General features: G+C 36.8%; 1 protein-coding gene across 5 annotated transcripts in view; it reads right to left on the reverse strand.

Annotated features, from left to right (window-relative positions):
* Nucleotides 1-13863, reverse strand: part of ASXL3 (ASXL transcriptional regulator 3) — a 130672-nt gene that overhangs the window by 55248 nt on the left and 61561 nt on the right. For 3 of the 5 annotated variants that reach the window (XM_032697664.1, XM_032697709.1, XM_032697675.1), the window contains one exon: nt 7278-7399. In XM_032697664.1, the coding sequence (XP_032553555.1) occupies nt 7278-7399 (122 nt within the window). Of the gene's footprint in view, nt 1-2268; nt 2479-7277; nt 7400-9849; nt 9927-13863 lie in introns of those variants that run through there. The other 2 variants (XM_032697696.1, XM_032697686.1) reach the window with 2 other exon arrangements.

A 13863-nucleotide genomic window follows, 5' to 3' on the forward strand; every position in this document is an offset into this window, starting at 1 on the left:
TCGTGTCTCTGTTGAATTAAAATTTCTCAGTGGCAACCTGTTTCATGGATAGATGGAACAGTTAAACTAAAACAGTAAGCACGAAAAAATCATGAAGAAAAAACACATTATTATTTTCAGGATAACACTAATTCTTATATTAAACATACATTCAAAATACTTGGTTATAAGCATGCGAACATAAGATTAAAGCATAATAAAGGTGTCCTATGGAAAAAACTACAAAGTGCCATTTCCAAAGCAAATAAATTCATTTCCGACCAGACTTGTACCCCAAGCATATCGGTATGATGCTGAGTGTACACAGCCGAACATGTGGAGATGAACAGCAGTATTGGAATCACCAGGATGGAAGTCTGGAGACCTGGGGTTTATTTTCAAATAAATGCTAATAACTTCTCAAATAAGCATATTTTCTTGCCCCATGCCATCCTTCTACCTTGTGACACTTCTGTCTGTATTTGGAATACAAAGAATTTCTTGTTGCATATTTGTTCTTTAGGTCCCAATAGCGTTCAGGGTCTTTCTGTAGGACTACAGTATATATAAACAATGAACATTTACCTGTGTAGTAACCAACACTGAACTAAAAACTTGCATGTTTGCAGGGCAGAGACAGAGAGACGTGTGTGTTTATGTGCATGTCTGTACACCTGCAAGCCAGCACTGCTTTCTATAGGATTACAATAATGCAGTTACAGCTACAGTTGCTGCAGATCATGACTGCAAAGTAAATGTTTTTGTTGCTTTCCCAATCACAGAAACAAAAGAAGGAAAAAAAAATGAGATGTGTTCAACATTTGTTCTGACTTGTATGTGAATGGCAATGATGATGGCATATGCATCAACCCAGCAAACATTTTTTTCCAAAGAGAAGTGTTGTGGGTTTTTCTAATTGTTTGTGTAGCACTAAACTAATACCATCTATCAGCTAAAAAGTGGGGAAATCTGTTTTTTGGCGCAACAAAACACATATAGGTAAGGAAATAGTTTGTAAAACACAGTTTAAAATCAAACTAAAATAAAGACAGCAATGTCAATACAAAATCTTAAAACAGTAATCGACATTTTCCATTAGGTCAAATTCGCCAGTGTACTCTGTATAGGGTCCAAAGCATACAACACAGGCTTCAGGGCTAGACTACCACTCTCCAGAAAAAAAACCTTCTCATATTACCTCTCAGAGAATTTACATTGCACCAATGTAAGCAGTGTAACGCCTTTCTGCCAGACATCCTGTTTCAGCTTGGGTTCTGCCACGTGCACACGCATCCTGAGCACACAGCCTTCTGGGGACCTACTCTACAGCTCTCGGAACAGCTTGTCAGCATTTTGTAGGAGGCTTCCTCGAGCTAAGAAGAGTTGTGAGCTGTTCCAACTCCTGTCTTCCCCCAAAAAGGCCAACAATTTCTAGGATGCACTTCAAAATCAAGGCCTGATTCATTGTCACCTGGGTATAAATTCATATTACAAACTATTCAAATCAAAAGCTGTTCTTTTCATATGGCCCAGGAGAAGATACTCACTTCAACATTCACTGCCACTATATGGAAAAATCACGTAACATCATTGGAAAAGCTTAACTGGATTATATTTGCCATTAATGCAATCGCAACGACCAATACATCTTAAATAGTTCCCCAGGCTACTTAAAGAAAAACATGATCAGATAAATGCAATGCTTACTACTCGGCTGCTATCCCCAGCTTGATTATCTGAGGCTTGAAAAAAGCAACAGCAGCTACAGAACAGAAGAAAGTGAGCGCTTTCAATCCATAATTCAGAAGAAGATTCCGTTACGTAGCAATGGTAGGTTTAACCAAAGGTAATGCTTTTGCCATATTTTAAGCGAAGGACACTATCCTACAGTGAGGTAGGTGGGCAATTACACTTCAACATGGCACTGTTCTAAAGCTGCTTTAAAATTCCTTAGTTATTTCTCAGACTAAGAAATTCTGTGAAATACATTTATTAAAACAGAAAACGTGCAGGAACACTGTAAAAAGCACGCTATGCAAACAACCCCATAGGAGAAACAAACAAGCAGAGTGCCCCAGTAACTGGGAGCCAGTTATTAAAAAGCAGTACAAAGAGAATGCAGGGATTGTGTGGATTCCTGTCCCTTTCTTTCCATCACGGGTAAGGGATGAGGACCAAGGGGATGACCCAGAAGAGAGTCTCATAAATATTGTCTTGCGTCTTACCAAAGCACTGTGTTGAGCAGCTGGTACATGCTGCCCATGTATATGGACCTTTAGAGGGACATACCGTGCAGCCAGCCTTCGGGCAATGCATGTACTCCCTGAACAGCTTCGGCTGGAACTCTTGCTCTTCCAGCTTCTTCTCCCCATTATGCAGTCTCCCTGCCATAGCTTCTCTGTTCTCTTCCCTAGATTTGTCTTGGTAATCAGAAAATCAGTTTAGTTTATCATCTTCAAACTTCCATTTTTCTGAATGCATTTTGTAAATTCCATTGTCCCTTCCCAAGTCTCTCTAGAAGTCAAAAAGCAACATGTTTTCCTTCTTTTCCATTTGTTGACACGAAAATTTGTCAAGAATCACCACTTATGTTGCCAGACATCTGATGAAATGCTTCAGCTAGGGAGCCAGAATTCTCCAACTGTGGCATTGGTAAATTTGTAGGATCTGAAATGAAACACAGGAAGATGGTTAACAGAGACACTGAGGAACTGCAGCAAACTCTCTATATCGAGGAATTCAGTACAAAAAATACCTCTCAGTTCAGTGGATTTTCAGAGCCTTTCAGGAAGACACCCTGCACTTAATTCTAAGTGATAAGGACAAAAATCATAATGATCCTCTCTGTCACCTTTGCTTCTTTGGGGCGAGGAAGGGAAAGGAGGTCAGGCAAATCTATCAGGCTTACGTCAGAGCATGTGAGTGAGTAGTTGCTCAAATGAGTCAAAGGAGAGACACCACAGACAGACTCATACAGGATTACTTCCTATGGACAGCAAAATGCTTTGAGATAGCCTGCATCTGGCTGTAGTCAAGGAAAGAAGCCCTAACAGAATGAGTGTGGAGGGAGCAAGACTGGTGAGTTTGCTCTTGTTCTTCTCTCAAAGCAAGATAAGCAGTGTGAGCTGAAGACAGGAAAGCAAATTCACACCAGCATCATGGGAGATCAGGATTCTACCTTCAGTGCCAACCTAGGCACTTGGACACCTGTGTCCAAAAAAAAGAAACAAACAAAGAAATCTTGATAAATGACTTCTGTGAGTTGGGTAAATCAGGGCTAAATTACAGTGTTAACCATTCTGCTCCAAAATTTAATCTCCTGTAGGCTGTAGGTTGGTTTCTAATAATTATGACACTTGCAGTAGAAAAGTCAGCCTGAAATGTTATTTGGAGCTGTATAGGTCTATTGTCCTATAATTCTGAAGCAACACATGAGCTAAACTATAACTTCCCCATAGCTCTATTACTGCTTGGGGCCTGACAGCATCCACTGGAAAAAAAAGGGGTGTGAAGTAGCCATTGCTACTATAAGAACAAATCATATGGATGGGTGCCTTCCTTCTAAATAAAAAACTGCATCTACCCACTTTATGAATCAAATAGTGGCACATATATGAACCCAGCCACCAAGCATGCAGACAAAGCCCAAATTTAAGAAAAACAAAACAAACCATGGCAGTAACATACCTTGTGTTGATTCCCTTAATTCCTGAGCTTCTCTCCTCCCAAACCCACTTGGCTGCTGTCTCTGGAGTTTCTGTCTCTACAAAGAGATCTGGATGCCCAGCACAGTCTCAGACATGTCCTGGTCTGTATTCAGATCCTGAGTCTGAATGAAGTATCCTTCTCTTCTCCCAACAGAAAATTTATGGGTACCTTTCTTGGTGCTGATTCCAAAGTGCCAAAAGTGAGGCAGTATTTTCTTCCATGTCTGGGAGGTCTACTATCAACCCAGACACCATTATATCGTATCTTCTTTATCCTCTCTTGGTACTGACCCAGGAAACAACTGGTACACTGACGGACAAGGTGCTCTTACATTTGGCTATCAGAGTCCAAAAGACACTAATACCACCTCAATGTCCTGGATATTCACACATTCTCAGTGTTACCTATGTGAGGCCAGTTTGCAGGTATGATCGTTTCTTCTGAGAAATGTTCCAAGAACATCTTGATAGATATAGACAAATCTGTATATAGTGAAGACTTCCAAAAAAAGTATCACCTCAAGTCAATGGAACAGAAATTGGACCAGAGAGGAGCATGTAGATACTATGCCATGCCTTGATGTCCGTACTTGAGTTAGCCTTGTCCAGAGCAAGCATAATTCACACAGTAGTGTGACCATGTAACACTGCTAGCAGATGCAGGTGTAGTTCAGTACTTTCCCAGGAAGAGGTCCTTACATGAGTCTGCATGCCAAAACTCTCGAGTGTGAAAATGAGGTAAATCAGTATGGAACTGATCAGTATTGATAGGAAATCAGCATGTGACAGCGTGCCATAAGCCTTCTTTTCAAAGGTATTAGATCAGCAACAGCTGGGCACACATACCCAAGCTCTTCCATTAGCAAAAGGGAAACAGAAATATGTAAAATCTGCCATCAGAAAGCCAAACATAAAAGGCAGCTCTACACCATAGGCTCTTTTGTCTAAACCCCATGAATGGGAACTATGTTTTGGACATTACACCCAGAGCAAAGTGTAAGCATTACACAAAAGCGAAACTGGAAGTCCCTTAGAAACAAAAAAGAAGCATGAAACACACTCAGCAGTAAAACACTCAAAATCTCTCTCCCAACAAGGACACCATGGAAGGTGGTGAAGCTAGAAAGCTTCCATACCAAAAAGGCAACCCAGCCTTTGAAAGGTGAGGAGATGAGGACTGATCTGTGACACAGACCTTATGAAAGTCCACTGCAACTGCAAACCTCCTTACCCCCTGCAAAGTACCCCAAATCCACTGCTACTTGAGAGAAATCAAGACCAAGAGGCAGGGCTCAGAAAATGCCCTTTCCTCCAAGCTCCTCGCATAGTTCAAGATATGCAGTGTTGTGACTAATTTGATTCATGGAACATTCTAAAGTGAAGGCTGTTTCAAGGTAATATGAGATTGCTCTGTGTAATCTAAACCCAGGAATATATCTCTAGAATCCACTAAAAATCAAATCATATGTAAATCCAGTATATAATAATTTAAAGAGAATTATATATGAGTAGAGTGGTTAATAAGTAGATAAACGGTGGAGAAAATCTTCTAATTCCAGCTCAGATCTTCAAGCAGAACTTTCCTCTCACTTTAATTTTAATGGTTACAAAAGAAACACACACAAGACCAAGGTAATGTTAAGAACTCATTGGTTTTAAATAAATTAAGTAGGAAACTGAAAACTATCTTGTAGGTTTTCATTCTGTGAAGATTGTTTAGTAATAGATAAAAAGTAATAGCTAAGGAAGACCCCATCAAAATATATACATACAGTATATATACATCTATATAGCATAAGCACTTGCTGAGAGTGCGATGACACCTCATCCTCTGTTACTTTAGCATGGAACCGGTGAGTTTGTATCAGTTGAAAGAGTTTTGCATACAAATGTCAAAAAGCTGCTTCAGTATTCAAAGGTACTACAGGTTCTTTGTACAAATTTTAGCTACTGTGTATCCATAAAAGCAATAGAAAGTGAAAGAATAAATTTCCAACAGCAATTTTATAAAGGAAATCACTGTTAAAGTTTATTCACCTCCGCTACAACGACAAAGCAAATCTGCAGTGTATATACGGCAGTAGCCAACACTTGAAACTTTAGAGAACAAAGCAAAAATCCACTATTCCATCATAAAAATGTCCATTTGTCTAATATTGTACAGAGAAAACATTTTGCTGATAGATGTAATGCTACTTTCATACTCTGAAGTACAGGATCTAATTACCATCAACCTAATTAAAACTAATTTTTTTTTATCGATTACTTAACTTTCTGATGTTGCTCTAACCTCAGCCTTAGGGAATGTTTTCAAAGATTCACATCAGTGTTATGACTTTTTATATTAATTAAGCTATTCTGACTAATTTGCCCTTTTAAAAATTATTCTCAATGCTATATAGCTGCTAAGTGACAAATGGTAGAGTTTAAATGATTACAGAAGTTCAAACATCTGTGGCTTTGCTCTTTTTGTATTCTCCTTTCTCCTTTGCCCTTCCCTTTGCCTGCTCCCTTCACCTTAGGGAATTTCACATATCACAAAAGACCTGTACAGAAGAGTTTCCAAGAAGCTTGTCTTTTTCACAACTATTCTCATGGTTAGTGAGCTGCTTTGTACCCATTGTTCAATTCTCCTGACCAAACACACGTAAGACCACAATTTAATAATCCCTTCCAGTCCTCAAAGCCTCTAAGTACAATATAACCTTCTGTGAATGATAAAGGTCTATTAATTTTACTGGATTTAAACTCAGCCTGCATGAAAAACTAAAGTGTTTAGAGGATATGTGGACAGGTTTTGCTTAACTTAAAGTCTAAATCAAGAACTTGGCAATAAACTACCACATGAAATACTAGATCTCCACTAACCATAACTGAGAGCAGTTATGAGAAAAATTAAAACATCATCATCTCATTATACTAACACTTTAGAAAAGTTGCAACCCAGAACTGAGAAGATGTAATGATAATTTTTATTTTTTTTTAATACCTAGTTTTTAGTTTTTCATTTGCCTGGCTGTAAGCTTAACTAATTTAGCACTGTTCAAAAATAATTTTCACGCTTTTATGCTTTCAGTTAATAGCTGACTTTGAATAATCAGCTACTTTTACAAGCTTTACTACTTATTATGGAACATAAATTATCCAAATCATAAGGTTTTTTTTCAAAAAAACTACCCCAGTTTTATACTCTGTAGTGTCAAATACAGTATGAAAGAAAAATTACTTAACAGACTGTAAAGAAAAACTGAACAGCAAGTATACCTAGATTCTTATCTATCAGCGGCACTTCTCTCAAAGTATTTTTTTTATTTAGTTTAAGCCTCGAATAAAATTTCCAACATAAGTACTTACACAGAAAAAGTAGGGATGTGATAATATAAACAATTCTGATTACCATCAAACTCACAACAAATAAGACTGCCCCATCAGTTAAAAAAAAAACCAAACAAAAAACAGAGAAAAAACCCCAAGCATTACACCACTAAACATCCTCAGAAGATCCTTTAAATTCTGCTGAGAACCTATGCATATAGGAATGACACACATGCTAGAGGGAAGCCAATTGATTATTAGTCAATACAAGCTTACCTGTTTAAGTGCTTTCTTTGTGTGCTGCTGGAAGGAAGATACTAGCTTGCTTTGCACCGGTGCATTAGTAAGGCTTGAATCACGATTGGAAGACATTTCTTCAGATGTCTGCTTTGGGCAAACTTTATAAAAAGAAACAAAAAATCAGAATACTGTTATGGGGTTTATCTTCCCTATGTCTTGAAGAGCCCCGAGGACAGGAAAAAACCCCAAACAGGCAAATGCTCGGAAAACAAAAAGCTCATTGTAAAATATTCAGCTAATCTTGAGGTCCAGATCAGCTGAAAATCCACCCATATTCTAAGCAAAATGCAATGCTTCACAAATATTTGTACCTCATCACACCCTTTCTATGCAGTTCTGGAGGCCTTGCATATTTTGCCTTTCAGGTCCTGAAAGGTAACTGAAATAGTTTAACTATGGATTTCCCATAGAAGCTGGACAAAAATTACCTTCCTCACCAACACATTTTTAATGGATTGTAAGGTGTCTAAATATGCATTTATACAAGAGACATTGATGATCCTTGGTTCTAGAAATATTTATACATATATAACTTCAGACCAGTTTGTAATGTCATCTTAGGAGACAGACTCATCTGTTTTATACGTACTTCTTGGTAAAGCTAAGAACACACACTTTCCTGTTTAACGGGTAGACTGGAATCTCCTGCAAAGAGGAATTCTGGTCTCTCAGGTAGTACGTGCTGTTATACTTGTCAGCCTTCTAAATAACACATGCTTTAATGGACAAATACTACAGCGCTTGCATTGAACAGCCTCTTGAATAAATGTTGTGTGAGACACAGAAAAAAGTCTCCTGGTTAAAAATAAATGGAAATGTAATTAATTTTTTTTTAACAGTTTTTTTTAAACAGATATGAAAGCTGTAAAAATAGCTGGAGGATCCTATTACTAGTCAGCAAGCTCAACTAAAGAGCTGTAGAAACCTTCACACCCTTAATGCCTTGTATTATTACTACTCTTGCTCTCACTAGTGTCCTAAGATCGCCCAGCTAAACCAGCATTATCATGGATCCAGAAATGAAGTAGTTTTTTCCATTCTCCTCTGCTGACTCAGTTCAAGTCTGCCTTCCAGCGTTGCTCAAAGCTGGTTTGTGTGCTGACATACCTTCTTTATAATGCTTTGCAGCAGTAAATGGTTTTCCAAGATTTACCATACTTTGCACACCACCTGAATAGTCTGAAGACAGTCAAAGAAGCTGTACAGACATGTGCCAAAAATAATGTAGCCTAATTTTTTTGGTCTGTTTTCTCCTCCATCCTTCAGTGGGATGAGCAGACACCTGAAACAGCCTTCTAACTCCCTTGCCTTTAGCAATGTTTCATAGAAGAAATATTGTAATTTTTTTTCTTTGTGTTTGCAAGAAAAAAGATAAAGACAATTTAGTTATCAATAATTAATGGCCATCATAAGATGCATGTGTTAAACTTTTTTTCACACTGAAAGAAAAATAATTAATACTTCAGTAACAGAGAACACACTCTATGGCACTGGTGTTATATTAGATTAAAAATTTTCATTAGCAGATAAGACAAATGTTGTTTTGTCATAGTTTACAACTGATATTTGTCATTTTTTCCCTTATACTTGAAGGATTTATCAAAATATACAAAGAAACTGCAACACAAAACAGTTTCTGAGTTACAGTATCACCTGGTTTGGATCAATCTTTTCCACATGATGAGCAAAGCTTACTATCAAAAAAGACAACTTAAAGGAGCAGCAAAGTGCCAGCAGAAAACAAACAATAACTGGTTTATATAATCTACATCACTGTAATCGCTAAGCTCCTGAGACAAAGAACACCTACACCAAAATAAAAACTTGACATTTCAAATTACACAGCTTCTGTCTTCTCTTTTAAAGAGAATTTTTTTTTACTGTTTTCTGCCAAAGTCTGAGAGTCAAAGAACTGAAGAAAAACCCCCATAAATAGTGTGAGCACACAAACCCGAGTTAAGGAGAAGAGAACAGGAAAAACTTAAAAATGCTTAAAGAATGGAAACTGTTATATACTTAACTGCTCCTCCCAAAAGAGGATAGATACCACATGACCTGTCATGAAAATCCTATTCCTGTTCTCCAGGATGACTGCAACTCCTATTACTGTCCTGTTCAAATGGGAAATTTCGATTTTCATTATGGTGATGTAGGATGTTACCTAAGAGTCTCCCCTATTTATTCTGGTGATAAAGTTCATCCTGAAGAGGTTTGACAACACTAACTGATGATGCTCAACACTACAACCATTAATGTCAAAGTCATCACACAGCAGGAATAAAAATAAACATAGCTCTATATTAATTTTGTGCTTTCACTCATTTCTCCTCTAACAAATAAAGTCTGAAGTTGTGACACGATTTATTAGAGGCTATACATTTTATTTCTATTGTTACTTCAATTTTGCATAAAAATGTTACCAGTGTGTTGGTTTATTTTGCTTCTGTTTGTTTAAAGCTTTGACAAAAAAGTTAAACCACGGAACAGAACAGGAAGTGTTCAAATGAGTGAAGCAACCGGTACTGAAACTCACTGAAAAAATTAATACCTTTCCATCACTGTATTCTCTTCTTCAGGTACAGAAGGAATACCTCATTTCAGGTTGGTTCTGTAGGGTAACCCAAACCTAGTTTCTTCAGAGCTTTGAAAAAAAAAAACAACAAAAACCCCCACAAACTTTTTCCTGTAGTCTATGATTAAAGAAATATATATGAGGTTGAAATCTGCTGCTTAAAAAAATCTAAAATGACACTGTGAGTAGAAAAAGTCAACCTCATTTATTTACAAAAAACAATACTTCCTTTCTAAAATCTATTTTGTACATTATATTTTTCTTCATATATCTAGTAACTTTAAATAGTAAGTAGCTATTTCAAATATTACTTTCTATGTTTTAATTAAATTTCCAATTTAAAACCAGCTTGAAACAAATCATGGCTATAAAACCTAATCATCTAGTAAATAAAAGAAGTCATTGCCTATTTTCCAAAAGTAGAAGACATGAACATTAAAAATCTAAATACACTGTGTCAATTTATACAATTGCTTAGTGACATACAGTCTATAACTTTATTAGCAAAAAAATAACACCAAAATTGACATACAGGCTTTATTTAGAGGGTAATCACGATATTTTTTATGACTTTTCTGGAGGAAATTAAACAGAAATATGAGACAATGAATAAATTTAATCTTTTAAAAAAATGTTTTGCTACTTAGTAATTTAAATCAAACTGTGCCAAAAACTCACTGTACTAAAATGCTTGTGATCACAAAAAATTATATTTATTTATTAATTAATTTCTATGGATGAAGTCCAACTGCTTTTCTCTGAATGGGTCAAACATTCATTTCAAAAGGGAAAAATATGACAGCAAAACATGTAAGTGCTTGAAATGAACACCGATGATCGTAGCGAAAAAAACCAATACCTTAAGAACAGAGCAGGCATTTCTGATATGGAGACCAAAGAACACAGTAAAAGAAAAACAAATTCAAGAAGAGACAGTGTTCTCTGTACATATATACAAATTTGGAAAGCTGCAACTAGTTTGTCCATAAGCAGTGAAGATCCATGAATATTATCAGATCCTTGTTCACTTGAAAAGCTAGATCAGAAAAGAATGCTAAAAATAAACTGGATGCTAGGGAGGAAAAAAAAAACCTGGAAGAATGTGACAGATAAAGGGAAAATATTTGGGTAGCAAATAAAGAAGATTCACCATTATTGCTACAGTAGAAAAAGGAAACAAGAGCAGTTTTAAGCCTACAGGAGGCATTTCCATTTAGTGGAGAATAATTAGACTCCATTCTTTAAATCGGCTTCCTCAAGGGCCAGGACCAAATGAAGGAATAAAGCAAAAAGCAACTATTAAGCCATAAACTGCTAGGTTATGAGCTGGAAGAGCAGCTGGGTTTCTGAAGATAAGACCTCCTTAGTGAGTGTTCAGAGGCTGTTAACATGAATGATAGAATTAGAATTACTTAGAAAAAAGAGCATGTTAAAAATGTTTTCACCAAACTCCATTTAAAATAACTTCCTCTCTTCTATTTTTCCAAGACTAGTTTTCTTAATTATTATGAAAGGCTACCATTTATAAAAATCAGCAATATTGTCTTTGAATTTCAAATTTTATAGGCTATCTCTGTAATGTTTTATTACCTTTTACGTTCTCCGCCCAAGAAATGACACCTATGTAAAACAAATTAGAAGACACGTTTCTTCAAAGAAACAATTTTTAGAGGAAATTGGCCACTGAAAGTTATTTGGAATAACTGTAAACAGATTTATATAACTAGATGGACAGAGAAATTCCTGTCCAGTAAGGGGCTTATTTTCCCAAAATCAAGAGTGCAATTAATTCCGATTTCAGTCAGACTATACTGATTTAAAAGCAAACCAGCAAAATCAACAGCAGTTCACTTCCTTCTTTGTTAAAGAAACCACAGCAGATGAGAAGGATTGTTTACTAACGGCCACATTACAAAACACAAATTAATATTGTTAACATATGCTGAAGACTAGAGTCTACCTCAAGCATAAAATGTATGCACACACTCAGGAGATATGAAATTTCACAGAGAACTCCCTTAGGAAAACACACACATAAAATCTCTCTCTAAAATACCCATAAAATTCAATATTTTCTTTGTGTGACACAGATCTATACTTGTATTGACATAAATGGTTACACTTTGCCAACACAGATGTATCGAGTAATTCACCTCCATCACTCTTTGATCTCTAGAGCCCAACTTGCCAAATCTGAACAATTCAGAACTCGGCTGTTGCCATCAGCTCTTGAAAATGAAAACCAGTTTGAGAGTTAGTTAATTGTATGAGTTCGCCAAAACAAGCAAAACCAGATGTATATATCAAGGGTACTACTGTGACTGCAATATTCTTTTTGAAAACTTGTACTGTGAATTGATTATTACTGTTGAATAGTATTTTTCGGAAAAAGGCACCAAATACCACATCAGCTTCATAGCTTGCACTGAATCCCACTATATTCACAGCATGTTTTTGAGCCCAAACACTTCACAAAGCATAGAAAACTGTGAACCCTTATTCCAAAGGAAGTCAGCATTTTCCGCTAAAAATATACAGCCTGTCATCACTAAGCCACCAATTTCTAAGGCCTCATTAACTACTGTACAGGAAAAAAAAGCAGATGAGAAAGATCCTCAAGCTCCACAGTATCTTCTCTCATTCTTACAACTCCCCTCAAATGGCAATGAAACAAAAGAAGTTAAACTCGATCCTGGGTATTGTATTTTTATTTTATAGTTACCTGCAGAGAGATGAAACAAAAACACACCCAAAAAAATCTAAAGCAAAGTGAAAAACTATCTCTTGCTGATGTATCATCCAAAATTCTATATTCGAGCTGCTACTCCATTACTGCTCTTCTCCTTTTAGAAGATTGTATCCCATATCCAGATGTTGTCATGTGTCACAAACATTTTCAGTAGAATCATCCAATATTATTCCCAAGAAATGAGATGGTAAGGGTAACACGTTTCCCTGAATTGCCAGAAATTCCACCCCTGGAAAGAAACTAAACATTTAGATGTGGACTCAGGTTTCAAACAGAGGTGAATACACATTCCCCGCTACAGAGTTATCCTAGGGTTTCCTAATCCAAAAAGTATGGAACACAGTAGCTACAAGCAAAATGTCAGGATTCAGCACGAATCTGATCCTCTGCTGTCCATCATTTTGTCAACTACCTCTAAGAAAACTGCCTAGAAAATTAATTCTGCCATTCCATGTTCACAGTTGAAGAACATACAGTTCTAGGAAGTGCTGAAAACCAAAGTGTCTCCAGAGAAGATGTACGTGGCTCATATTTGGGCAAACACCAGAACCTGTGTTTGGGCTGGGGTAGGAAGTCACGTTACCCTAGGAATTGCTGTCTCCTCCACAGTTACATCACTGTGCATTCCATTGCTTGCATGAAGACAATTTCTAATCAACTGTGCTCCGTGGCTGATGGATTAGCCCTGGCTTCAGAAACCCCAGGGACAAATGCTTTTTGAGAACAGAACATCCTATTGATGGGCAAAAGGATATTATAGTCATCATTTTCCCAGGCAACAGTAATTGGGATTTTACTTCTTTTACCGACAGCATCTTTACATGCTACTGCTGTATTTGAAGGAAATGGAATTTTAAAGATACGAGACTGCTACAGAGCCTCTATTAGAAATCCCATTCCAAACAAAATCAACTGTACCGTAAAGAGTTTCTTTAACATATTCCTTTGGATAAGGTGGGGAAAGAAAAAGTCTCCATAGCATTTGAAAAATCCTGAGGTGTGACCATTCCACTTGTCCATTTAGTAATACTGATGTGCAGTAACAGCTTTTGCCAAATCATGTGTTTATAATTGTTAGGAATTTTCATATTATTCTGTTAATAAAATTGTTAGCAGTCTGCCTTTGTACTGGGAAAAATGTGCCTGCTGAGGATATGATTCTTCTGTGTTTGAGTGTCAGTTGGTACTTTTTATTCCAAAAGACCACCATCTAAAAGCCCACAAACAGACTGAAGTTGTCA

This window comes from Chiroxiphia lanceolata, chromosome 1, assembly GCF_009829145.1.
Source record: "Chiroxiphia lanceolata isolate bChiLan1 chromosome 1, bChiLan1.pri, whole genome shotgun sequence".
Lineage (NCBI taxonomy): Eukaryota > Metazoa > Chordata > Aves > Passeriformes > Pipridae > Chiroxiphia > Chiroxiphia lanceolata.